This window comes from Silene latifolia, chromosome 9 (assembly GCF_048544455.1).
Source record: "Silene latifolia isolate original U9 population chromosome 9, ASM4854445v1, whole genome shotgun sequence".
In the NCBI taxonomy this organism is placed as follows: domain Eukaryota; kingdom Viridiplantae; phylum Streptophyta; class Magnoliopsida; order Caryophyllales; family Caryophyllaceae; genus Silene; species Silene latifolia.
Genome location: NC_133534.1, coordinates 50,120,048 through 50,147,928, shown reverse-complemented (window position 1 = coordinate 50,147,928; position 27,881 = coordinate 50,120,048). Strand labels below are relative to the sequence as shown.

General features: G+C 40.0%; 1 protein-coding gene across 1 annotated transcript; it reads right to left on the bottom strand.

Annotated features, from left to right (window-relative positions):
* Positions 1-862: 862 nt before the first annotated feature.
* On the bottom strand, positions 863-27,881 carry LOC141599739 (pleiotropic drug resistance protein 1-like). Its single transcript, XM_074419847.1, has 23 exons — positions 27,355-27,881; positions 26,444-26,653; positions 25,575-25,659; positions 23,697-23,856; positions 23,531-23,607; positions 23,292-23,342; positions 23,112-23,202; positions 22,581-22,882; positions 15,900-16,181; positions 15,420-15,736; positions 15,151-15,311; positions 14,826-14,929; positions 14,510-14,666; positions 14,139-14,195; positions 13,902-14,023; positions 13,337-13,669; positions 12,782-13,072; positions 12,594-12,677; positions 11,797-11,930; positions 11,134-11,361; positions 10,670-10,841; positions 10,246-10,500; positions 863-1,343 (listed from the first exon to the last, which is right to left on the bottom strand). The coding sequence occupies exons 1-23, from the start codon at positions 27,678-27,680 to the stop codon at positions 1,077-1,079; spliced, it is 4,266 nt and encodes a 1,421-aa protein (XP_074275948.1). The 5' UTR covers positions 27,681-27,881; the 3' UTR covers positions 863-1,076.

Below are 27,881 nucleotides of genomic sequence, written 5' to 3'. Positions count from 1 at the left end.
GAATTACATCGCCTCTTGTCAAAAGCAACTCTTGTGTATTGTGATAACGTTAGTGCCATATATCTTGCTGGGAATCCGGTCCAACATCAACGCACTAAACATATCGAGCTCGACATTCATTTCGTGAGGGAAAAGGTTGCTAAGGGTGATGTTCGATTCCATCACGTACCGTCTCGTCATCAACTCGCGGATATTTTCACGAAGGGGCTGCCTTCGGTTCTATTTAATGACTTTCGGGACAGTCTTAACGTTCGCTCTCCTCCCGTTAAGACTGCGGGGGTGTGTTAGAATATAGAAACGAATCAATTGTGATTTGTTTATTTATTCATTCCGTAATTAGATATTATTAGTTACCTATTGTATTATATTTAGTCAATAGAAGATCCCGTGTAATTAGGCAATTAGCTTGTTGATTAGGTGTATATATTTGTTCTCATAATCAATGGAAAAGCATCGATCATATTTCCTACACATATATCTAAGAGCTAATAACATTGATGTAGCTACTTACTCCTTTTGAAATTGCGTTAAGTCGTTATTGTATCATGGAACTATGAAAGACACAATAAGTATAGATGAGCAATTTAAAAATAATACAAACTGCCCCGTGCAGAGCACGTGCAATCCACCTAGTTACAATAGTATAATTGTGAAATGGAGTTAAACACAATTCTTTTAGTGGATAAATGTTGTTACTAAAAAGATCTGTTTTATGATAAATTTGTGTAAACCGCCTTACACAAGTATTTTTGATTATTCAAAGGCATTTGGTTTAGTATAATTTAAAGGTTAAGTTGATAACTTGTACCTAGAATAACCCGATTTTTCAACTTATACTTAAAGATAACTTTACCCTGATTACTTTACAAAAATTTACCCTGATTACTTTGACTTCATCGTTGCCAATTTGGTTGCGTCATACATACTATTTCAGATACAAGTTTAACACACTCAAGTTTCGGACAAATTTTTGAGTTACAATACAGAGAGATAATTTGACCTAAATAATGTGACAATAAATAAAATAAATAATGTGACAATATACTACGTACAAATACTCTAAAAAATATGGTTTATCATCTGTTTTGGAAGTTAAATGTCCTGATGGCGAAAGCAAAGATGAAGGCAAAGAGGACCGCAAATCCAGCAACAATAGCAGCAACTTCTCCAAGGAAATCATGATGAAATCCAAAGTAGCTCTTGAGAAACTCTTCTACTGTCGGGTTGGCAGGATTGTCCACGAGTATCTCCTGTATGTCCCCGAACTGAGAGGTTACTAACCCGTACAAAGTCCATGACACCGGGCAAATATAGTAGTACCATCTCCACCATATGGGTATTTTCTGTTTCATTACCAAGCATAGCATTAGATTTAATACCGATGCCCAACTTTATGTTGTAACTTAGTGTTTTAGTAATTTCTAAACAAGTAAACTATGCTATAAGGTAGGTAGCTACAAAGACAATAACTTTACCGCCCAAGTTGGTTGATATGACTCAAAACTCAATATTACATTTCAGCCGACAAGACCCTGTAAGCTAGTAAAAGAAGCTACAAGGTAAACAAATGGATTACACTTGGTTGGTCTTGTATGAAAGTATGAAACAACCTCATTATATGAAACGGTACGAAATTTAAATTAGTAACAGACATTAATCGTAAATAAATAAGGTAGGTATTACGAGTCTGCCATCATGGGAAACTACTCAAAAATATTTACATTTTAACAAAAGGTCAATTTTCAAAGTAACTGTTGGGGATAAAATTCACAAATTTTATTAGCAGGACACGTGGCACAAATTGACTGGACAATCGCATGACTTGAGGATCGCTGAGGTGGCAATTAGAAGACCATTAGATTATCTTGAAGAAACACACGCAAGTGGCATGCATAAATCATAGTAGGAGAAAAAGTCAAAACAAACTGTTCCTATTTTTCAGGTAACGTCTCCTGGATCCTAGGAGCCTGACCCGGAGGAACCTGCTGCAGCCAAAACCCTAGAAGGATAACTATAAAAGGGAGGAGCATATGTTTGAGGAGATCATTCTCTAGTCAACGGTTAAAAAATAAACACCATTGTATTTCCTTACTTGCTGCGAAAATCTTGAAAGTGATAGTGAAAATACTTGGCGGGATTCCGACTCCCCCCGCGGTTGTTCCCACAACGGGTTTTCCGCGTCACCAAAATTCCTCCGTGTCATTTTTCTCCTTTCGTTATTTTCTATTTTTGCTCATCGATTTCTTTACTTATTCGAAGTCACAGACGATCACTTTGACCTCACATATTAAAATCTAATTGGTAAAATTTACCCAAAACAATTTGGCGCCCACCGTGGGGCCTCAGTGATCAATTTCTCATAAAGTCGAAATTAAGCAATCCGTCCGTCATCATGTCCGGATCCAGCGCGAGTTCGTCTAGCACCCAGGGGGTATCCCCTCAATCCTCTGGGGGAAGACCTCTTCCAAATGAGCACGGGATCGATCCCATCGTTCCGTCGGCGACCGTCCGATGGCCCTGGCCAAGACCTCCCGAGAGCCATGCCACCGCCTTTCAAGCCACCCCAAGCGCCTAAGGCATCGGCAGCACCCGTTGTTACGAGATCTAGCAGGAAAGCAGCCCAGCAGACCCGTTTCGGAGATCGCATCAGGAGGAGTCCTGAAAAAGTCAGGAGCCTCATCACCAGATCCAATGCGAGTGGTGTTGGAAGGAATGGATACCCTGCATCGAGCCATCGAAAGCCTGAGGAGAGACAACCAAGACCTCAGGAACCAGATCGCAACAGTAACCAGGACCCCGTCAGCCGCACTGCCTCCACCTTCTGAGGCCCCAGTTCCGGCTACCAACGCGGGTCCCAGGCAGATTCCATCGGAGTTGGTCACCAGACTGGATCTTGAAGGAGTACCACCCAGAGGAGCCATCGAGCCTAGCGGATTGGGATTCCTGTCTTTTGATCGACCGTCTAGCTTGCAGCCAACACCAGGTAGTGTTTTGTCTAACAGTCAGCCAGGGACTAACTTGCAATCTTTTGCAGGAACCCCCATCCAGCAGGTGGCAGGATGGAATCCAGGACCCAGCACCGGTGTAATGAATCCAGCAAGCGGATACTTCTCTGGAGGAACCTGGGTGGGAGGAGCCTCTTCTCAGCAGGCACCAGAATGGCAACCAGGGACCATCGTCCACGCAACACCCTTGGCAAGTCAGCCAGGCAGTCAATTCCCAGGAGGAACCTGGCTGGGAGGTATGTCTGGTGGCTCTTATCCGCCTGTCCCTAACCCTCTTGCAGGAACAGGCAGCTTGCTGGAGCAGCAATACCAGGAATTGAGGGACCTGATGTACAGGATTCCGGGCGTAGCACGACCCCTGGAGAAGGTAACACGAGACAGCTACGCAGACTCCCCTTTCGTGGATGAGATAGCCCTTGTCGGCGTCCCGAAAGGATGCGTGCCGCCAGCAATGACGCTCTACGATGGAACCACGGATCCTCTTGACCATATCAACCACTACAAGCAAAAGATGATGGTGACCACCGCGACAGGCTCCTTGAAAGAGGCCTGTATGTGTAAAGGGTTTGGGTCCACCCTATCCGGAGCTGCCTTGCAATGGTTCGTCAGCCTGCCCAACAGGAGCATAACCTGCTTTGCCGACCTAGTCAATGCCTTCCACCAGCAGTTTGCCAGCAGCCGCAAACCAGAAAAACAAACCAGCGACCTATATCGGATAGTGCAGGGACCTGAAGAGACTACCAGAGATTTTCTAAACAGGTTCAACAGGGAGAAGGTGGCAATCCCCCGGTGCGACATAGCCACCGCCATACAAGCTTTCCGCCAAGGGCTGCACCAGGACTCGGACTTATATAAAGATCTGACCAAGTACCCATGCACTACCTTCGAGGAGGTGCAAGAAAAGGCAATTGCAGTCATGCGGCTGGAAGAAGATGCAGGGCCCAGGAGAGCAACTTATGGCGTAGATCCTACATCCAGAAAGGCACCTGTAGAGAAGCAGAATGAAAGAGCCAAACCCTACAGCAAACCTGTGAATAAAGTATTAGAGGGCCCAGGAGGAAAAAACAACTCAGAGCCACCTCCGAAAGTAAGTGAGTATAAATTCTCAACCAATCTTGCAGGTGTACTCAAGGCCCTAAAGGAGATCCGAGGAGCCAGATGGCCCAGGAAGCGGACTGACGAACGTCCTAACGATAAAAGAGACTCCAGTAAAAGGTGCGAATACCATGATGACATCGGCCACGACACCGACGAATGCTACACCTTGAGAAAGGAAGTCAAATTCCAGTACGATCGAGGAAACCTGGACCACCTACTGCCAGGAGGCTCCACCAAAGTTCATTCCACCAACCAGGTTCTGCCTACTCCTCCACCTGTGTGCACTAGAATTGTAAATGTTATTACAGGAGGCTCGGAATTGTGCGGCCTGACCTATTCAGCAGCCAAAAGACACGCCACACAAACCAAAGGAGATAAGCCAGAGTTTTCCTGCAGAGTCAGCCGCCAGGACCTCCCTGCAGTCACCTTTGATGAAACAGACGCGCAAAATGCCCCAGAACAACACCACGATGCTCTGATCATCACCCTCCCCATAGGAAACTGCGAGGTACGGAAGATCCTGGTAGACACAGAAGCTCCGTCAACTCGATTATCTTTGGAAACACTAAAGGTCATGGGGTTCAGCGAGAAGGACTTAGCAACAAAAGAGATACCTCTAGTCGGTTTTAGTGGCGAAACGAAGCACTCTCTGGGAGAAATCGTCATCCCGACCTATGCCAAAGGAGTCAACAAGCAGGTAAGATACTTGGTTATCGATGGGCCCTCTACTTACAATGTGATTCTTGGCAGGCCCTGGATCCACGAAATGAAGGCGGTACCTTCGACTTACCACCAATGCCTGAAATTCCCAACGCCTTGGGGAGTGCAAGAGATACGTGGGGATCAGGAGGAAGCCAAGAATTGCTACAAGATAGCCCTAAAATCAACAGCCAGACCGCCAGCATAGCAATTACAGAGCCAGAGCATCCAGGAAGAATACGTCGAGCCACCTCAGGCAGAGCTAGACGAGGTCAGCCTGGATGAGCCGCAACGAACGAACCATACTCATCGGGTCGAATGCACGCACAGTAAAGTCCGTCAGGAACTTGTTCAATTATTGAGAGCTAACATGGATTGCTTTGCCTGGTCCCACAATGACATGGTAGGTATAGATCCAAGTATCATAACACACAAGCTGAGTGTGGACCCAAGCTATAAGCCTATCCAGCAGAAGAGGAGGAAGATTGCTCCAGAGAGGAACCAGGTCATAAACCAGGAGGTAGACAACCTGCTCGCTGCTGGAAAAATCAGGGAAGTAAAATACCCGGAATGGCTATCTAATGTGGTGGTAGTTCCGAAAAAGAATGGCAAGTGGAGGGTTTGTGTCGATTTTACGGACCTAAACAAAGCTTGCCCTAAGGACCCGTTCCCGCTGCCGCACATAGACGCTATGGTGGATGCCACAGCAGGCCATGAAATGCTCACATTCCTGGATGCTTGGAGTGGCTACAACCGATCAAGATGCACCCGATGACCAAGAGAAAACGGCATTCGGTCGGAGCGAGGTATCTATTGTTATAACGTGATGCCCTTTGGTCTAAAGAATGCGGTTCCACCTACCAGGGGTGGTGAACACTATGTTCAAAGAACAAATAGGCCGAACCATGGAGGTATACATCGACGGCATGGTGGTGAAATCAAAGCAAGCTGCCCAAAGACGTTGAACATCCGGGCGACACTTTCAAAGACCGAGAAAATATGAAATGAAGTCAATCCCTCGAAGTGCACTTTCGGAGTCTCCGGTGGGAAGTTCCCGGGATATATGGTCACGCAGAGGGGGATAGAAGCCAAGACCGATCAAATCAAAGCCATACTCCGGCTAGAGTCACCTCAAAAGCCGAAGGACGTGCGGCGTCGACGGGACGGGTAGGCGCTCTCCGAACAGATTCATAGCAAGGTCCTCGAGACAGTGCAGGTTGTTCTATGACATCCTAAGGAAGAGCCGAAGTTCAAGTGGACGGAGGAGCATGAGGCGGACTCAACGAGCCGAAAAGATATCCGAGCACTCCACCACTCCTATCAAAACCGAACACGGAGAGCCCTTGTCTTTGTACCTCTCGGTGACGGAGGTGGTCACGGTGCGGTGTTAGTTCGAGAGCAAGAAGGAATGCAGCATCCAGTATACTATGTCAGTAAGTCTCTGCTACCTGCAGAGACCAGGTACACCTCACTCGAAAAACTTGTACTTGCGCTGGTGACAGCCTCCTATAAATTGCGACCTTATTTTGAATCCCATACTATATCTGTGATAACTAACTACCCTCTTAAGACTATAATGAGGAAACCAGAGTTATCAGGAAGAATGGCCAAATGGTCCATACACCTGAGTGGCTACGATCTGAAATTCGAACCTCGGACAAAGAATCAAGTCCCGTGCTCGCGGACTTTGTCTCCGACTTTTCCCCCTCCCTCCGGATGCGGTGAGAAGGAAAAATCCTCACTCGGAGGAGGATAAAGGAGAGCAAGTATGGGAGCTGAATGTAGATGGAGCCTCAAATATGAAGGGAGCAGGAGTTGGTCTGGTCCTTAAGTCACCTCAAGGGGACCAGCTGGTCCAGGCAGTTCGGTGCGAATTCAAAGCTACCAATAACGAGGCAGAATACGAGGCCTTGATCCTGGGTCTGCAGCTGGCTCTAGATCTAAAAATCAGGCACCTCCAGGTATACAGTGACTCCCAACTCATCGTGAATCATGTAAATAACTCTTATGCAGCCAGGGACCCCACTATGATGGCCTACCTGGAAATAGCGCAAGCATTAAAACTCAGGTTCCAGACCTTCAACATCAAGCAAATCCCCAGGGACCAGAACGTGGAGGTTGACGCCCTAGCCGCCCTGGGGGCAACATTCAAGGCAGGTACAATCTCCACCGTACCTATCGTCCACGTACTAGAACCTGCAATATCAAAAGCAGAGCAAGGCAACGAAGGCACAGCTGGCTCACCACAATCACAGGAAAAAGAGGTGTTAACAAACACCGCCACCCCGGGAGGAGGTCAGAGACTGGAGGAAGCCTTATCAAGAGTGGTTGCAGAATGACACACTTCCAGCAGACAAAAAAGAGGTAAGAAGCTTTAAAATGCGAGCCTCCAGATTTGTATTAATTGATGGTGTCTTGTTCAGGAAATCCCACGCAGGACCCTACCTGAGGTGCCTGGATAAGGATGAAGCCCAGGCTGTTTTGCATGCTATCCACAGTGGTGAATGTGGAAACCATGCGGGGGCGGCCTGTCCAACAAGGCCCTCAAGCGGGGGTACTTCGCCCACGATGCGCAAGGATGCTATGGAATACGCGAAAAAGTGTGACGCCTTTGCCAAAGGCATGCACCGATCGACCACCACCTGCGAACCTCTCGCACCCGCTATTTCTCCCTGGCCCTTTATGAAATGGGGAATGGACATAGTGGGACCACTGCCCAAGGCACCAGGAAACAAGGTCTACATGCTTGCCATGACGGACTACTTCTCCAAATGGATAGAGGCGGAATCATTTTCCCAGGTTACCGAGGCCCAGGTGATATCTTTTATTAAACGCAACATCATCTGTAGGTTTGGTATTCCATCTGAAATAATATGCGATAATGGGTCCCAGTTTATTGGCAATAAGACGAAGCATTTTGTGCTAGTTGGAATATTTCATTGCGAGTCTACTCCCGAAACCCTCAGTCCAATGGCCAGGCAGAGTCCAACAATAAAATCATAGTGGAGAACCTGAGAAAGAAGCTGGAAGAAATTGGGGGTAAATGGGCAGAGGAGCTACCACTAGTCCTGTGGGGCGACAACCACCCCTAAAGTAGCAAGAACAGGCAAACTCCTTCACTGGTGTTTGGGGTGAAGCGTTTATTCCTTCAGAGGTTAGGGTTCCTACACACAGATACGGATGCCTGACAGAGGAGCGGAACTAGGTGGAAATGGCAAGCAGTCTAGACACGGTGGATGAGCTCAGAACCAGCGCCCAGATCAGGATGGCCTCATACAGGCAGACAGTGGCCAGGAGCTACAACAAAAATGTAAAGGTCAGGACCCTGCAAGTAGGAGACTTGGTCTTGAGGAAAGTTTTCCAGAACACTAAAAACCAGAAAGCAGGCAAATTTGCCTACAATTGGGAAGGACCGTACCAGGTGGAAAGTATCGTCGGAAATGGAGCCTACAGGCTCATGACAATGGAAGGGCAAATGGTCCCTAGATCGTGGAATATCATCCACCTAAAGAAGTATTTCATATAAAGCGACCAGAGCAGTCAGCAACCAGACATGCAATACGACCCCACCAGGTTCCAGGTTTTGCAAAAGTGTCCTTTTCATTTCTAAGAGCTTCAATTTTTCAAATAGAACCTTAAAAATCCTTTTCTGAGCTTCCAAATAAAACTTTTGACTTCAAGTTATCAAATTGCAATCAAAATTTCAGTACGCCTTAAGCAAATTTAAAATCTAATTGGTAAAATTTACCCAAAACAGTAACCCATCTAATACTTTGTTGGGTTCTTTATGTTGATGATAACATGCCCATTTGATTTGTGTCATCTTAGTTTACCTTTTCAGGATATATGATCATATCAAGCATGGATTAAGAAGTGTTGAAGTTGTTATTAATCCCATTGTAATAAGTCATGTGTCATCTAATGTACAAGTGAGAAAGTAGAGTATATTAGAGTAATAGAAACAGTCCAGATGACTGTTGCTTTTACAAGTAAACAGCTGCTTGGATTGTTGCCACAACTCGAGAAACTTGAAGTCCCTTTTATCTTTCAAAAGCTTTCACGTGACTTTTATTTTCAAAAATAAAAAATCAGATTTTTATTAAGGAGATGGTATTCATTAAAGAGTGGTTTGAATTATCTCAAAATGTTTCCTCTTTATGCAAATTCAACCCTTTGGTCCTTTAAGAAAACAAAGAATGTTTTTTGCCATTTTAGTGTCAACTTGTCATCATGTGACTTGTCTTTTCTCTCTTTGTTTTCTGAATTTGCAAGAGCTTTTAAGGATATATTTCAAACCATCTTTCTCTATTCTTACCTTTGCAAAAGAGGCCTTTTTGGTGCAAGTTTTGGGTGGTTGCTATTGCCCTTCACATGTGAGGTCTTTGACCCTTCAAAACCCTAGCAACCCCTTCACTCACCTCCTCTATATAAACCGTGCATCCTCTCCATAAATCCTCAAGACTTTTCTGAATTAATTCTTTCAACTTTGCAAATTATTTTTAAAAGCTTAAAAATCGTGTTTGTTTGCAAAATCCTTTAAAAGTCTTCAAGTGTCTTCAGTTTCTACGATCGTGGCTCTTTTTGCTTTATAATACTAAACTCTCTTGCTTAAGAATTGTTGATCTTGTAAAAGTTGTCCATCTCTATTCTTTGTTAAGAATATGTTAGTGGAAACTTGATCCTATAACATTCTAAGTGTGTTAGTAGAGTTTAGGACGGAGTAGTCTTTAACTCTTTGGCAACCGGAGTAGGTTGTGAGTTGTTGAGTTCTAGGACGGAGTAGTCCTTTAACTCTTGGCAATCGGAGTAGATTGCGAGTTAGCTTGTCATAAAAACGGAGTAGTTCTTGTACTAGCTTTGCAACCGGAGTAGGTTGGCGTCTTTTATTACAAGGGTCTTTTAGTTGTCGGAGTAGATCACTAAAGGAAAGTAATAAAAAGGTAGATTGGACGTAGGCACTTGAGTATTTGCCGAACCAATTCAAAAATCTCGTGTTCATTGTTTTTACTTTATTTCCGCTGCAATTTACTTTGTTTGTTTGTTTTGTTTCGCTTAACCTTAGAAATAACAGATTCATCATATCTTTGTCGCATTTGGTCTGCAATCATACTCCACAAACCGAGACAAATAGATACGATCGAACGATTGTTGCTTTCATACTTCAGCAAACATTCATCGTGATACTTGTTCAATCTTTCAATATTATTCAAAGTATCCTCTAATCTCTTTTGTTCACTTAACTTACTTTAATTCAATAAAGTTGAAGTTAAAATTTTTAAAAGGGTACCTAATTCACCCCCTCCCCCTCTTAGGTACTTGAATCCATAAACTCAACATACTTGAAGCCTTTGAATCATATACTCGTACTGTAAAATAGTAGTAACAAGTAATCAAGCATAGTATAGTAATGAATAATGAGAGTAGGTGTGTAAAAAGGGATTACCGGTTTGGATATGAGGAATCCAGAAAAAAGGTTCCAAATTCCATAAAAGGCGGAAGCAATGATGGGGGCAACATGGTGGTTGGGTGTGATGGCCACGGTCATCATGCCATAAAAGGTGAAATAACAAAGGGTGAAGAACATGAAGAAGAGGTACCATAAGAACTTGGCTGCTGTCCATTCAAACCCTATCATGGCATATACTATGAGGCCATATACTAATGCTTGCACAAAGATGTATGGTATCTCAATCAATGCCTGTCACCAAACACAAATGTTATGACAAAATTACCTTAAAACAGCAATTCTAATAATGATTTAACAGGAAATTTCACACTCGCTTAGACCATCCCCAAGCAGTGGTCGCGCTAACTAGGTCGCGACTCTGAGCAAAAGCATAAGGTAAAGCTAAAATTTGTGCAGATACCTGAGCAAAAGCATAAGGTAAAGCTGAGTACATTCCTGCAGCTTTTTCTCTATAGAACACTGTTCTTTCTACAGCAACAACTGGTTGAACTGACGCTGCATTTTGCACACCGATAAATAGCACAGCAGCGTACATAGAACCCATTGCATTGAATAGATCTATAGATTTTTTTCTGAACATAGACAAAATACAAATTCAGCATACATTTCTCACTAGTAAATCTTTAATAAATTTAATCTTCCTTGCTAATTTTTATCGCTAGTTAATCTTGAAGAAATCATTTTGACCATTAATTTACTACATTTTCTAGAGGGTATTTTGGTATGCATATCCTCAAAATTTACCCCAAAGTGATGATATAGTCAATTGGTTTGAGTGGCCCAAAAACGAATATGTATTTGAATCTAAATGAAAATAGCAAGTACTAATTCTCTTTGATCAGGATTTCTTGTATCAGAACGTACGTTTTGCCTCCAAGTTGCCAAAAGATAGTCCCGAACAATATAGCAATCATGGTGGTAAAGAGAAATCTGATGGCGGTGTACATGGGATTACGCCAGTAAGACCAGTGCTGTTTCCACAAACAAGCCATAGTTTGTACCATGAAAGGTTGGGAATACTGAGTGTTGAAATGAAGGTCTTTTGAACCAGGTCGAGGTCTTCCTACCTCTTGGATCAGTGCTTTGTTCCTCCTGTAACCAAAATCACCCGGCATCAGGCACAAGTCTCACGCTGTCCTACTATAATTTTCTTATACATGTACAAAGTTTAGGGATGACAACAGATTCTACTTTGTCTAGATCCATTGGTCCAATGGTTGGTTTGGATTTTAAAATTTTGTATTTTATGGATCCATTTGTCTACATTCTCTCTTTCTCCTTCAATGTGGGACACTCACATGTGGGTTTATATTCCAACAACATGAGAGACATGTCCTACAAACAAAACTAAAATTTGACTCGTTCGGGTTGGAATTGTTGGACACTCGGACCCTATCTTGACGGAACCTACAGATCCAGGTCGAATATGGATTTATGCTAGTATTTACAGATTTGAATCTGGATTACATAGGATCCAGTTTAAATCCGGTTCATTGTCATCCTTGGTTAAATATTTGTTAGAAATACCTGTACAGGTCCGAATTTTTGTACAAATCTGCAAAATCTACTCCAAGAGTTAGCTCTTGACCTGGTGTTGAGACCTCCAACATCCAGGTTGCTGGATTATAACCATTTGTGATTTTCTGTACTCCTTGAATACTCTGTATCAAGTAGACCAGTCAAATTCTGACTCGACTCGTAAACCTAACCCAACTCGTTTTTCTAGAGCCAAGACCCGAAAATCTTGACCCATTAGAACCGAATCCAAAATGACCTCTTAATTTAGGTTGAAATCTGACCCCAACTGGTTGACCCGTTGGGTCAAAGATAAATTAAGAATTTTATTAAAGTATTAATATATATATATATATATATATATATATTTCCTATTTGAAAAAATAATTAAACAACTTTTAGTATTAGTAATTTAAATTACAAACACAATTAAATATCAATTTTATAGAACTTTTATAACCTTTAATAATAAAAATAATTATTGAAATAACTTAATTCTATAGTTATTATTTCAATATATAACTAATGTAAGCATTGAATATGATTAAATTATTAATATCAATATATTGAATATGCTTTAGTTTTAAAAAAAAAAAAATTAGATTTGAAAAAATAAAAGCGTTAAAAACTAAATTTTGACCCGTATTCTGACCCTTATCCGACCCGTACTAACCTGACCCGACCCGTATGACCCAACCTATTCGACCTGTTTGACAGGTCTAGAACTATCAAGCATGTAACAAATCACTTAAATGCATGAATTCAAGTGCAAACTCTACTTAAATCAAGCATAAAAATCACAAGTTAACCTCAAAGTAATTGATGAGATCACAAGATTGTTGTCCTAATGGCCCAACATATATTTCCTGCCCTCCTCTCTTCATCAAAAATAGCTGCAACAACCACAATAAAACTTTATTTACTTTTTCTAAAGTATGATGAATGATTTGATCAAGATGACAGATCCCTTTTAAAATTTAGTGGAACCGATTTTTACCTCATCAAAAGCCTCAAATATGTCAATGCTAGGTTGGTGAATGGTACACACAACAGTTCTTCCTGTATCGACTGTGTTTCTGACAGTCCTCATCACTATAGCTGCAGCTCTTGCATCAAGCCCTGAAGTTGGTTCATCCATGAAAATGATGGACGGGTTTGCAACTAACTCGACTGCTATTGTAAGCCTTTTCCTTTGTTCGGTTGACAACCCACTCACACCAGGTAACCCTACTAGTGCTCCCCTCAATGGGGCTAGCTCAACTAGCTCCATCACCTCCTCCACAAACATCTACTTGGACAAAAGTAAGTTTTTAAGTATAGCATTTTGTATAATGCAATAAGATAAATATACGAGGTAAGACTTGAATACAATTTTTAACATGCGAGTTATGCGAAAAGCGACATTATGAATTTCAAATGTAAAATACATTTGTTCAGAATTGTTAACACTTTAAAAAATGATATGATATCTTTTGAGGCGTCTCATACAGTGAGACAGTCTCATGCAGAAATAGTTGGATCCACATATTAATAAAGAACAATCAATACTAACCTCTCTTGTTTGAGGATTGACATCAGAGGATAAACGCAACCAGGCAGAGTATAGCAAAGATTCGTAGACAGTTACATAGGGAGAGTGGATATCATTTTGCTCACAATATCCTGAAATTCTAGCAAAAGTTTCTTGCTTCTTAGGATATCCCGAAATTGTAATGTCTCCTTTAATGTAACCTCCAGTTTTCCTGCCAGCAAGAACATCCATCAGAGTCGTTTTCCCAGCTCCACTGACTCCCATTAGAGCAGTAAGAACCCCTGGCCTAAATGCACCACTGACGCCTTTAAGAAGCTCCAGCTTATCTTCAACCACACCCTGTGCTTTCATTTCCTGGTTTTAAAAGTATTTCAGGTAATTTTCAGATAGCGTTCTGATGTTATATATATATATATATATATAATGACACATGTATCAGACGATGTCAAATGTAAGACCACACAAAATAAGGGTTAATGAGTTGGCCTCAAATGTAAGAAATCTTATACTGGTATGAATTTCTGAAATTTACAAGACAGTTGTATTGTTTGACCCTCAGTTACTAGCATAGACTTTATATGTTTACCTGTGGCATGTCGACTGAATATTGTACTTCACTGAAAGTAATCGAATGTTGCTCAAAAGGAAGAACCATTCCCTTTTTCTTAATTTCTTGAGCTGCTTGAACAACAATTTCGCGTCCATTTCCTACAAGTTAAAGTAATAAGGCCATTTAGAATTGCCTTAGATTTAAACTATGTCCACTATTTATTCACTCTACAATAATGTTGTCCAGCATATGCCAAATTAAGGGGGTCAGTACCGTTTGTGTCGTTCTTCTTGTCATCATCATCTGGGATTGCTTGGGTTGTCTTGTATGCTGCATAAGAGCATGGTGCAATATTAGTTGAAAATCTACGACATGACCTACGGATTTGAAGGTGCTATTCCATAACTACTATGTGTGTCAAATGTATGCAACCCTACTTTCTCCTGAAAACATACAACGGTTCATCGCATGTCGATGACCCATAATGACAATTATCGAGATTCAAGAATTGTCACTGACTGCTAAATCCAGATATAAAGAAGCGCAGACAATTTCAGTCCAAAAGAACAGGGCCTTTAGCAAGGTGTAATAAATGTGAGATATGAAAATTTCAGAAGGTTGTCCAGAGTTAGAAGGCGACATACGGCTGAGTACAGCAAGAGCAAGAGTATAAACAATGTTGAAGAGAAGAGTAAATCCAACTAATGCGCCTGCTGCTATCCAATACCAATATGCGTGAGTGGGAAAGCCTCGACCCTTTAGGGTTAAAACTCCAAGTGTTTCATTTTGGCCTGGAAGAATCTGCGGTGTACACGAGCAAATGTTAAGCCAAATTCTAAAACAACAACTAAATTCTCATATGGTATGAAATTGGCTGATATGAATCATCGTATGAAACTTAAATAGAAATTTAAAAGTTGAGAGAAGGGAAAACACAATAGTGACACTGTAGAAACATACTTTGCTCCAACTGTGCCCGAGGAATTCATTGACAGCCACAGCATTCTGAGCATACATCATTGGTGATGCCCAATACCCCCATATCCACCATTTCTTTATATTATCTAATAGAAAAAAAATGTAAGCATTAGGAAACTGCAATGGTAATTGTGATTAAAAAGTAGCTCGCTCGAGAAACAATGTTGTACGACTTAGACGTGTTCAACTATTCATTACTGTCTTATTATAGGAGTGATCAGTTATTTAGGATGTGTATTTTTAAGGATTTTTTCTGAATTTTAGAAAGGTGCATAGCATTCTTATGCTCAAACTTGTCAGACCTTACCTTTAGAGAGAACGAAACCACCCAATGCAAAGAGTATGAGCAAGGCAAAGGATCCACATGTGTTTGTGATAACCAAGGTCCGTCCTAGTGATCCAATTGTCCTAAACAAACCAGATGCCATTTGGCTTAAAAGTACTAGTATGAGGTAATGCTTGAGCATCCTGCAACAAAAATATACACCTTGGTTAACAAAGAACAGAAATGCATGCCCTGTGATTGTAAAGTTAAAAAGGCTCACTACTTTAATTCCCAAAAAAGAAGGAAGTTACCTTCCAACATTAGGATCAAAGCCAATGACATAGTAAGATAAGCCAACCCACACAGCAGTTTCAACAAAGGTAATGGGAATCTTAAGGATCCAGCTAGGAAGAGAATATGCCCAAGGAGGGAAGAAGAGAAGGTCACGATGCTTATAGAAAACTGGAAGTTTGCTTACTGTCAGCGACAACTCTACCATTCCATTGAACATACTGGTCGTCACCCCGAAAAATAGTGCACCAGAGAATATTGTGCCATCCGGTATGGTGTCCTTGTGCATGTTGGTTCGAAAGAACACCGTCATTGCTATAAAAGCCATGACAATGAGCTGATGATATGAAGACATGTAAACATAGAATAGAATTAGTAATTTAGTATTTTCATAAAGAAATCATCGGTTGCAAAGGGGGTTATTGAGGTCTGATCATGATGGGTTCGGATTATTTCATCAAGTCCTGGATTTACTATAAATGATGGTATGGTATACGTACTTGAGCGAGCTTAAAGATGTAGACAAAGGAATTCCTCTTCATCAACAATAATTCTCTATCAAAGCAAGCTTTGAGATAGTCCATTGTACCAACACCATACTTTTCAGTAGTTAGGGCAGCAGGATGATTTCTAGTCCTATCAAATGCAACTGAAAGCTCTTGACTGAGCTTCCTTCCCAGATGGAAAGACTTGAATGCTTGAGCAAATTCCTCGGTCGTTATGAAATGATAAGGCATATGTCTTCTTGACCAGTACTGTTCCTGGTCTTTCTTGGATGTCACCTATTATATTATTTCAACAAGATTGGTTGGTTAATTAAAAGAGTAAAACTAGGCACCAGCAAACAAGAACTAGCTAGATCCGGCATAACTAAGTCGACGCAAATAGACTAGAACAGAACAAGCTTTGAATATAATCCTAAACCTGACTCAACCCACTCTCGACCCTGTGGACACATAATTGAAGTGACTTGAACTAATCCCAAAATGACTTATATGGGAATCACGCTTAACTTATTCTGTTGGAAAATATAGGGGCTTTTTGCCTTTGGAGTGTTTCCAATTGTCCCACATTGGTGAGGAAAAGGGAGTTTTATGGGTTTATATGTACCCACCCTCCTTACCATATCACTAGTGGGTCATGGGAGGCTTTTGTGGAAGCTTTGCGAGGTGCTTAATTCAGCTCGCACACGCGCCCGGATCCGGATTCGGGATTTGGGATTTGGCAATCGCCTGCGGCGGGCTGTGCCTATCTTTTTGGGCCGCGGTTTGTCATATATTTTCTGTTTTGGACTTGGACTTGGTCAGTCAATGCAGTTAGTGGGTTGAGAGCTTTGCTCCTCCATTTTCTCCACTGACTGCTGCGTTTTAGGGAGCTGTTTAGGCTCTACTAAGTCCTCCGTCTTCTATATAAATAAGAGCTTCTGCTCTTCTTTCTTTCATCAATCAGAAACATATATGACAATATCTTTCTCTCTTCCTCTCTTACAATTTCTGGGTAAAGTAATTATATCGTTCCATAGCTCTTAATCTCGAGTGGGCGGGTTTAAGCGCTGTAGTGTAAATCCTTGGGGGACTACCGGCAACTGCTGATCGCCACCACGGTCGTGCCGAAATAGTTTTCAAGGCAGTGGCCTCCGTACCACGGCACTACGAATCGGTTATATATTCTGATCTTTCTCCTTTTATTGTTACTGCTTCGTTTTTTGCAACAACAATTTGAAAACTATTTATCTCTTGTTGTCTGCTGCTGTAACATGTCGTCTGTTTTAGCTAAAACCCTTCCTGATTTGACTAAACTTGAGAAATTAAACGGTCATAACTATAAGCGTTGGTCACAGAAACTGTTGATGTTTTTCGAACAACTAGAAATTGATTATGTGCTGTTTAGTGACCCGCCTGCTCCTGTTAAAGAGGTCATTCTTCGAGACCGTAGAGAACACCCCTCCTGCTAAATCTGCTGTTAAGTCAAACGAAGAGGATATTAAGAAATTTGATAAGGACAATAAACTTGTTAGATGCCAGCTTCTAAACAACATGACTGACACCCTGTTTGACCTGTTTATGGTTCATAAGTCGTCTAAACTGATATGGGAAAGCTTAGAGGCTAAGTATGGGGCTGATGATGCGGGGAAAAAGAAATATGTTGTGGGTAAGTGGCTGGAATTTCAGATGGCTGACGGGAAACCCATCATGGAACAAGTTCATGTCTACGAGAACCTTTGTGCTGATGTTGTTAATGAGGGTATGAAATTAGATGACATTTTCGTGGCTAATGTTCTGTTAGAAAAGTTCCCTCCCTCCTGGTCTGACTATAGGAACCACCTTAAGCATAAGAAAAAGGACCTGTCTCTCCAAGAACTAGTAGGACACATGAGGACCGAAGAGGCAAATCGCCTTAAAGACAAACCTGTTAGTCAACCTGTTAAAACTTCTGTCTGCTCTGTTAATGCTAATCTGGTTGAGTCTGGTGGTCCGTCTTATACTGAGAAGTTCAAGGGTAAGGGTAAGGCCAAGGTTGGTCAGGGTAAGAACCAGGGTCAGACTAAGAAGAATGGTCCAGGGAAGCATACCAAACCATTGCTAAGATTCGAAACCAAAGGGTCCCATTGTTTGCTACGTCGTGGGAAAATCGGTCACAAAGCCTACCAAAGGTAATCGAAAAGAAAAAAGCTGCTGAAGCTAATGTTCTTTGATGATGATGTCATTGCTTCTTTGTGGTTGTGGAAGCTAATCCGGTGGGTAATGTCTTGAATGGGTTTTGATATCGGCGCTTCCGGACATCTCTGTCTTTGATAAGGGGTTATTTGCTTGAGTTCGAGGAGGTAGGCGATGGGGAATGCGTCTACATGGGTAATTCTTCATCTGCAGGTGATCACGAGCAAAGGCAAGATCTTTCTCAAACTTACCTCGGGGAAAACTCTTGCTCTCACCAATGTTTTATTTGTACCCTCATTGCGTCGAAACCTCGTGTCCGTGCCTTATTGAACAAAGTTGGTTTGAAACTTGTTTTTGAGGCTGACAAGGTTGTAATGTCGCGTAATGGGGAATTTGTGGGCAAGGGTTATCTTTAAGGGGGTCTTTTTGTATTGAACACCGATTCGCTTTTTAATAATAATGCATCTACTTCGCTTATATTCTTTGAGTCTATTGATGTTTGGCATGGTAGATTAGGTCATGTGAATGTTGACTATATTAAAAAACTTAGAACTATGATCAGTTTAATTCCAAGTTTGACGAGTCAAGAATTCTCTAAATGTGCTAGCTGTGTTGAGGCTAAATTCACAAAGAAACCTAGTAAACCTGTCACAACTAGGAATACGAGTCTTCTTAAGTTAATTCACACCGACCTAGCTGACTTCAAAAATGTGGCAAGTAGAGGTGGAAAGAATTATTATGTCACCTTTATAGACGACGTTCAAGGTACACCCGTGTCTATCTCGCTTAAGACTAAAGATGAAGCAGAACAATCGTTTATAAACTTTAAAAATGAAGTCGAAAATCAACTCGACAGAAAAATTAAAAGGGTAAGGTCTGATAGGGGTGGTGAGTATAAATCTAGTTATCTAGCCGACTTTTGTGCCGCTAACGGTTTAATACACGAGACTAGTCCACCTTACTTACCTCGCCTAACGGCGTAGGCCGAACGAAAAAATAGAACCTTAAAAGAGATGATGAATGCTATGCTTTTAAGTTCTGGCCTATCTGACGATATGTGGGGGGAAGCAATTCTATCGGCTTGTCACATTCTTAACCGTGTACCTCATAAGAAACTTGACAAGACACCCTATGAAATTTGGAAGGGCTATCCTCCTAACCTTAGTTACCTTAAGGTGTGGGGGTGTTTGGCTAAAGTGGGTTTACCAGATTTTAGGAGACCTACCGTTGGACCAAAGACCTATGATTGTGTTTTTATAGGTTATGCTCAAAATAGTTCCGCTTATAGATTCATGTCTTTAAGTGACCGTTCTATATCCGAAGCTAGAGATCCTGTGTTTTTTGAGCATGTTTTTCCATTACAGAAGAATGTTGATTCACCTCCTAGTTTACCTGTTACATCTGTTGATATCTCTTCACATGCTAGTAGTAGCACTTCTATTGATCATGTTGTTGAACCTAGAAGAACTAAGAGACCTAGATGTCCAAAGAACTTTGGAGCTGATTTTGTTTCAACTTTGTTGTCTGAACATGGATACTCTGTTTGTGCTAGTGATGAATTTGTTTCAGCTTTTTTAATAGAAGATGACCCAAAAACGTATAGTGAGGCAATGAAATCCATTGATGCTAATTTTTGGAAAGATGTTATTAAAAGTGAACTTGACTCTATTGTGTCAAATCAGACTTGGGAGTTGACTGATTTACCTAAAGGTAGTAAACCCATCACAAGTAAATGGATCTTTAAAAAGAAAATGAGACCTGACGGAACAATAGAGAGGTTCAAAGCTAGACTTGTAGTTAGAGGCTTTACACAAAAGAAGGGTATTGATTATTTTGATACTTACTCTCCTGTGACCAAAATTTCGACTATTAGGACTCTTATCGCCTTAGTTTGCTATTCATAACCTTGTTATACATCGGATGGATGTTAAAACGCTTTTTGAATGGTGAACTAAGGGAAGAGATCTATATGTCTCAACCTGAAGGTTTTGTGATTGAGGGTCAAGAGAGTAAAGTGTGTAAACCGAACAAGTCTCTTTATGGATCAAACAAGCACCTAAACAAAGGGTATGAGAAATTTAACAACACTTTGATAAGTAATGGCTATGTGGTTAACAATTCTGATTCATGTGTTTATTCAAAGGTAATAGAATCCGATTGTGTGCTTATATGCCTTTATGTTGATGACATGTTAATACTTGGTAATAATTTAGAGGTGATAATTAGAACCAAAGAATTTTTGTCATCACAATTTGAGATGAAGGACTTGGGAGAAGCTGATGTTATCCTAGGAGTTAAGGTCATCCGAAACCCCAATGGAATCTGTCTAAGTCAATCTCATTATGTTGAAAAAGTGTTGAGAAAGTTTAACTGCTTTGATGATGTGTCTGCCAGAACACCCTATGATCCTAGTGTAGCATTGTGTAAAAACTTGGGCAAGAGTGTTTCCCAAGAAGAGTATGCTAAAATCCTAGGTAGTGTGATGTTTTTAATGAACTGTACTCGACCAGATATTGCTTATGCAGTTAGTAGACTGAGTCGTTATACACATAACCCTAGCAATGAACACTGGAATGCTCTTCGTCGTTTACTAAAATACCTAAAAGGAACAGTTGACTTATGTTTGCATTATAGTAAATTTCCTGCTGTGTTAGAGGGATATTGTGATGCGAATCGGGTTGCGAAACGATGAGATCTGTTCTACTAGTGGTTATGTCTTCACCATGGGTGGAGGTGCTATATCGTGGAAGTCTTCGAAACAGACTTGTATTGCACGCTCTACCATGGAATCTGAGTTCATAGCTCTTGAGTTGGCAGGACAAGAGGCTGAATGGTTGAAAAACCTTTTAGCTGATATACCAGTATGGGGCGGACGGCTAACACCGGTCTCCCCTGCCTGTGACTCGCAGGCTGCTATTGGTGTTGCAAAGAATAGTGTCTACAATTCGAAAAAGAGACATATTCGAATAAGGCACGCTGCAGTTAGACAACTCCAAGACAATGGAGTGATTGCTTTGGACTATGTGAAGTCCGAAAACAATCTTGCTTTGATCCCTTTACTAAAGGGTCGCTAGGAGACTAGTCGTTGATACGTCGAGGGGAATGGGGCTTAAGTCCTTAGGTCAAGAGTGAGACTTGACTAGGTCTAAAGCTTCTATTCCTATGGCGTTGTATGATTCATAACCTTTATGGTGGTGCTTTTGAGACGCACTTGATGGATCATACACCAGGTTGGACTTAGGTCCTTAATGACTCATGTGAGAAGTGCTATTGAGAAGCACTTGAGTCACCTACGTAGGTTTAACGATCATTAGACTATGAGAAGTCTTCTGAACACACCTATTAGTACCGAGGTAAACGCACAGCTCTAAAAGAGCGCGTTGCACTTTGAATCGCGGAACGATCTTAATTACAAGGTATGATATGTGTTGTGGGGGGGTATCGACCAAAGCTCAGCTAGGAATTCAAATCGCAAGATATTCTCTCGCTGTAAGTAAGTTGTTTCCTCATTTCACTAAAGTGTCAATTCAAATCGAAAGATATTGATACCTAAGTATCCAATCCTTCCTTTACCCGAATTTCTTTCTCTGTCTCTGCGCCCCTAGTGGGGATTGTTGGAAAATATAGGGGCTTTTTGCCTTTGGAGTGTTTCCAATTGTCCCACATTGGTGAGGAAAAGGGAGTTTTATGGGTTTATATGTACCCACCCTCCTTACCATATCACTAGTGGGTCATGGGAGGCTTTTGTGGAAGCTTTGCGAGGTGCTTAATTCAGCTCGCACACGCGCGCGCGCGTGCCCGGATCCGGATTCGGATTCGGGATTTGGGATTTGGGAATCGCCTGCGGCGGGCTGTGCCTATCTTTTTGTGCCGCGGTTTGTCATATATTTTCTGTTTTGGACTTGGACTTGGTCAGTCAATGCAGTTAGTGGGTTGAGAGCTTTGCTCCTCCATTTTCTCCACTGACTGCTGCGTTTTAGGGAGCTGTTTAGGCTCTACTAAGTCCTCCGTCTTCTATATAAATAAGAGCTTCTGCTCTTCTTTCTTTCATCAATCAGAAACATATATGACAATATCTTTCTCTCTTCCTCTCTTACAATTTCTGGGTAAAGTAATTATATCGTTCCATAGCTCTTAATCTCGAGTGGGCGGGTTTAAGCGCTGTAGTGTAAATCCTTGGGGGACTACCGGCAACTGCTGATCGCCACCACGGTCGTGCCGAAATAGTTTTCAAGGCAGTGGCCTCCGTACCACGGCACTACGAATCGGTTATATATTCTGATCTTTCTCCTTTTATTGTTACTGCTTCGTTTTTTGCAACAACATATTCTACCAAGGATTCTCGCTTAACTTATTCTACCAAGGGTTTTATTGCAGGTTTTAACATACAACTTTGGAAACTCACCCCCAAACAATCTCATAAATCATAATCTCATTCAATTAATTAATTAATAATACGATACCCAGGCCAATTGATATTTTGACAGAATGTAATACTTATATTTCAAGGGCTTTGTTACTTACTTCCTGCAAGAAATCAGCAACTCCTTTTCGGTCAGGACACCGAAATCCCACGGTCTCAAAGAAGTCGAGAACGTGTTCTCGAGGTCCTTGGTACACAATTTGGCCATCAGAGAGAAGGATGATATCGTCAAAGAGATCATATGTCTCAGGTGCGGGTTGCAGAAGTGAAATGACAGCAGTTCCGTTAAGGATATGGACTGATTGCCGGATTGAGTTAACAATTTGGTATGTTGTGGAACTGTCTAACCCTGTTGATATTTCATCCATGAAGAGAGCCTTAGCGGGTCCCACCAACATTTCACCTACAATCAACAACCATTTTATTGCAAATTCATGAAGATTCACTTGAAAGACTATCTTTGGAGCCTATCTTTGGAGCAGTCTAACATATGAAATACAGGGTGAATTTTACAGATTTTGGTATGCGTCTTGAAATCAAAAGTTTAAAATGGTCATACAAAACTTTTAATAACATTCAGCATGTTTCTGTTGTATTAAAGTAGATGCTTGAGTTGTACTCGTGTGCTTTACCAGTTGTGACTCGCTTTCGTTGGCCACCTGAAACACCTCTTAGCACCTCATCTCCTACCATTGTATCAGCACAGATTTCTAGCCCTAATATCTGAGAATGTTTTCAGATTATTATCAGAAGACTTACAGTAGTTAATGAATAAAGTTGAAAACGGTAGTGAAGGGTTTATGATAAAGTACCTTAAGGATGTAATCTGTGATAACACTCTCTTCGTGGCCCTGAACTGCTGCCTAAAGCATTATATTGTGCGATATACATTAACTCAAGTACTCAACGTTGTTCGTGTATTGAAATTTATTATAAAGAGCTCACAAAACTTATATGAGACGAGAACCAATTCACTAACCATTCAAGTAAGTAAATGACAAATGTATAAGAATTTATTTGGTCTCAGTGTCAGTAATAAAATTTATAATACCTTCATGAAAAGATCAATATCAGGATCAGGCTTAATATTAGCCTCTTTCTCTCTTCTACACAACTCAGCTAACATTTCTGTAAAATTCATGAAAACAAGTGAATCACGGTGTTGACCCTTGAAACATATATAGTTAAAGGATGGAAAGAAGCAAAGTGAAACGAACCATAGCCGTATCCAACACCCTGAAACCTGGCAGAAAATGCGAGGGTTTCTCTGACAGTAAGTTCAGGAATATGAACATCATGTTGGCTAATGTAAGCTGCTGTTCTTTGTGGTACAAATTCGTTCATGTTATGTCCATTGTATGTCACTTTTCCTGAAACCTGTTCATGTGGATAATAACTACTACTTATTAAAGAAGCTCAAGAAATCCAATAATAAACGTAAACTTAGTAGTAAGTAGCAAGAGGTGAGGGCCTGGCTATGTTAATCCAATTTGGCAGCAAGTGTCGGACACTGTTACTTGTACTCAAAAGGTTTCATTTTTGTTTGTTATATAAAATCAAGTGTCCAAGTGTAGAGACGTCAAATTGAAGTATCCAAGACCCATACACGTTCTACCACCCATAGCGGTTTCCAAAGTAGCCATGGAAATTGGACTCAAGGGACGGACGGTTTATGTGATTAGGCCGTAACAAGTGTTTGTACAACCCCAATCAAACATAAAAACTAAAAACTAATTAATGAGTTTGAAAACAAATACACATGGAAATTGGACATCATAACTCAAGGGACGGTTCACAACATACCTAACAATTTCCAGCCAACTAAAAAGTTGGTGGAGATGTCGATACAAAACGTTACCCGTCCATTACTTACTAGTCTCTTTCACTTCACCTTCCAATACTCTTCTCCCGTACTTCCTCCCTACTCATCAATTGTTTACCTATTTCATTTTGTCATCTCATTTAATTGTTTACCTTTTTCTATTTTGAGAATGCCTTTGGACAGTTTTATCCTCCTTGCCGAATTGACCCCCTTTTTCGTTAGTCTTTGTGGCAAACTAAAAATAAACAAATGACTCGAACAGAGTCGCTAAATTTTACAAGGATAATATGACAGCGGCAAAATTATGAAAATATTGACGCATCTTTTCATATTTACAAATTTACCGACTATATTTAACTTAAACCAATCTTAAAATCGTAAAATTGTTGCATAATTACCTAGAATTTCCAATTCATGGACTATATATACAACCAGTTATATATGTTGTACGGATAGAATCTGAGCTTTGTGATAAAGTATCCGAGTTTTATGTTAAAGAATATGAGTTCTATTAGAAAGTATTGAGCTCATCCATTTACACATGAAAAACATGAACTTTAAATTAGCTCAGAAAGAATACATATAAGTCATTAAAAAGATGAACTTTAAATTAGCTCAGAAAGAATACATATAAGCTCGGATTCTTATACCTTAATTGTACAATGTTTATGGTACAACTGGATATATAATCTTATTTGTGTAGAATTTCAGTATTAGTTTATATTTTCCTAAGTTAATTCTACTTCATACTTAATACTACCTTCGTCCCAATTATTTATTTCGGTGTAATTAAAATATTTTCCACAAAGAATAAAAAGGTACATAAGTTCTTATTACAAAGACAAAATTTGTAGTTACTTTGATTAGGCTTGATTTGTTCATATTGAAGTTTTATGGGTGTTTCTCCGATTATTTTTATGCGCGATATAATGTTGTTTTAGCTGCACCTATTAAATTAAATAGGTATAAAATCGATGTTTATTCTTCACTATAAAGTTAAATGAACTCTGATCACGTTTGTATCTCTGTTACATTATGAGTAATATAACTAGCCTCACATTTTGATTATAAAAATATAAAAGTAGTTTGAAGGTAGTGATTTTTTTCTCTCAAAGAGTTTCAGTTCTTCTTTTCGAGGTGATTTAAAACTTTATAGTAATACTTTTGTTCCATGGGTTATCCACTTATCCTCATGTCTCAAACAATTTCCTCTTTGTATAATCTAATACTTTAGTAAGGCAACTACTCTGTATTTGAAAAGAACATTAATTACCTGTAAATCTGTACCAAGTTTTCCGGCCAAAGCCAAAAGTAAAGTTGTTTTCCCGGAACTTGGCGGACCTAAAAGTAGTGTCATCCTATATAAAATAAATACACAGAAAAACCATTATTCTTTTTTTCTTTATGAAAAAAATTACTCTTACTATATTTATGTTAGGGTTTTTTTGTCAAACACAACCTTTAAAAAACTTTTTTTTTTCCAAACACCACCTTTAAAAAAAAGTCTGTAAAACACAACCTTTAATAATTTTTTTTTGTAAAACACGACATTTTGGCCAGAGTTTAACCACTTGCAATAGGGTGACTTTAACTCGATATTTGAGGTAGCAAACGAGGTTGATTTTAGGTGTTCGATCATAGACTATTTGAAAAGGTAGGAGTACAAGCTTTTCAGGGGTTACCAATACGGTGGTGATAAGTGGCCTTATGTTGGGTTTATTGGTGTGTAAAGTAAGGTTGGTCAAGAAGTGAATTGGAGGTAAAAACAAATTAGAAAAACACCAATTCACTCCTTGACCAGCCTTATTTTACACACCAATAGACCCCACATAAAGTCACCTATCACCGTCGTATTGATAACGCCTAGAAAGCTTGTACTCCCATCATTCCAACGAGTATAAAAACACCTCAAACCGACCTCGTTTGCTATCTCAAACATCGACTGAAAGTCACCCCATTGCAAGTGTTCAAACTCTAGCCAAAATGTCGTGTTTAACAAAAAAAAAATTATTAAAAGGTTGTGTTTGACAAACTTTTTTTTTTAAAGGTGGTGTTTGGAAAAAAAAGTTTTTAAAGGTGGTATTTAAAAAAAAAAAAAAAAACCTTTATGTTAAGCATATGTGATGAACTTTGTGATTTTACCTTTTTGGCTTGATGATGCCACTTACATCACGAAGAATAGTTAAATGCTTCTTTTTATTAGACAGTAAATGAAAAGAGTTTAAAACTCCTTCCACAATATTTGTCATGAAGTTAATAAACGTCGGTAAAGCTCTACTTCCCATAAACACTTCTGCTTCGACTTTCAAATTCTCATATCTCACTTCAATTGTAGGGATTTCAATTCCAACCCTGCAATCCATGAATTAAGCACGATAAATAATCGAATTACATAATCCAAAACTTAATTCAACACTATGGAAAAAAAACTTATTCCCTCTATTCCAGTAAATAGTTTATATTTGCTTTATTTTATGACAGAAAAATAAAGTAAATGTAAACTATTGACTGAGATGGAAGGAGTAAGTAAACATAAGACTTCATAAATCAAAGTGAGTCTCCTGTAGACAAATTTTTATTGGTCGTCGATTACACTATCACTTATACTCGTACCATAATTTATGCCTGAAATATAAATAATCCGATTTTTTATGAGACTAGGAGTTAAGTCCTTTAAGATAATTGGGGACGTACGTAAAACTTAATAATTTTCAAGTTGGAAACTCAAAAAGAATACATGTAGTGCAAAAATATACTCCGTAACAAGTAAAAGGAAGACATAATAACATACATACACAATGAAATTTATTGGTGATATAACAACGCTCCAAATTAGAAATGTAACTCAAAACCCGAAAAATCCCATCTCGCTCTATTGCAAAATCGACTTAACTATTTTAATACTACCATTTTATTCTCGGTATCGTTTCAATTTTATTGGATGTCCCCGAAGGGACTTCTAAGTTGTAACTATTTAATTTAATACTATTATTATAAAACGATGAACTAATTTTATTTTATTTTCTTAAAAGTAAAAAAGCTTAGAAAATTACCTTTCAATGCGACCCATGAGTTTCAATAAAAAGTTCTCGTTATCATCCTCAGTGACATGAACCAACCTTTCCAAAAGGTTTTTCTTGTCATGAAACCCAAGATTATTAACATCAATTTCATTTACAACTCCATGAGACGACGTCAATATACCCTTCCTTAAACGATCATACGTAGGGAGTTTCTCAAGAGCTGCCCACCTTAGAGCTTCTTCATCGTCTTCATCTCGTATCGATCTTGAGAACACATCTCCTCCATTGCTCCTCCATACTGATGAACTATTCCTCCTTAAACTACCTCCAAACTTTGCTATATCACCCCCGTCCATTATCCCTTCAAATGTGCTTTCACAACATAAATGACGATAATACTGGTATTTTTATCGATACAGAGAAAATAAAATATGAGCGTAATAAATAGTAGTGTATATTTGAATAATGTTGGTTGTTATAATGGTGGTTATAATTTTTGTTGTGATATATAGCTAGGAGGTGAGAGTGGTTTTATAATGTACAAGTTTATGATACGT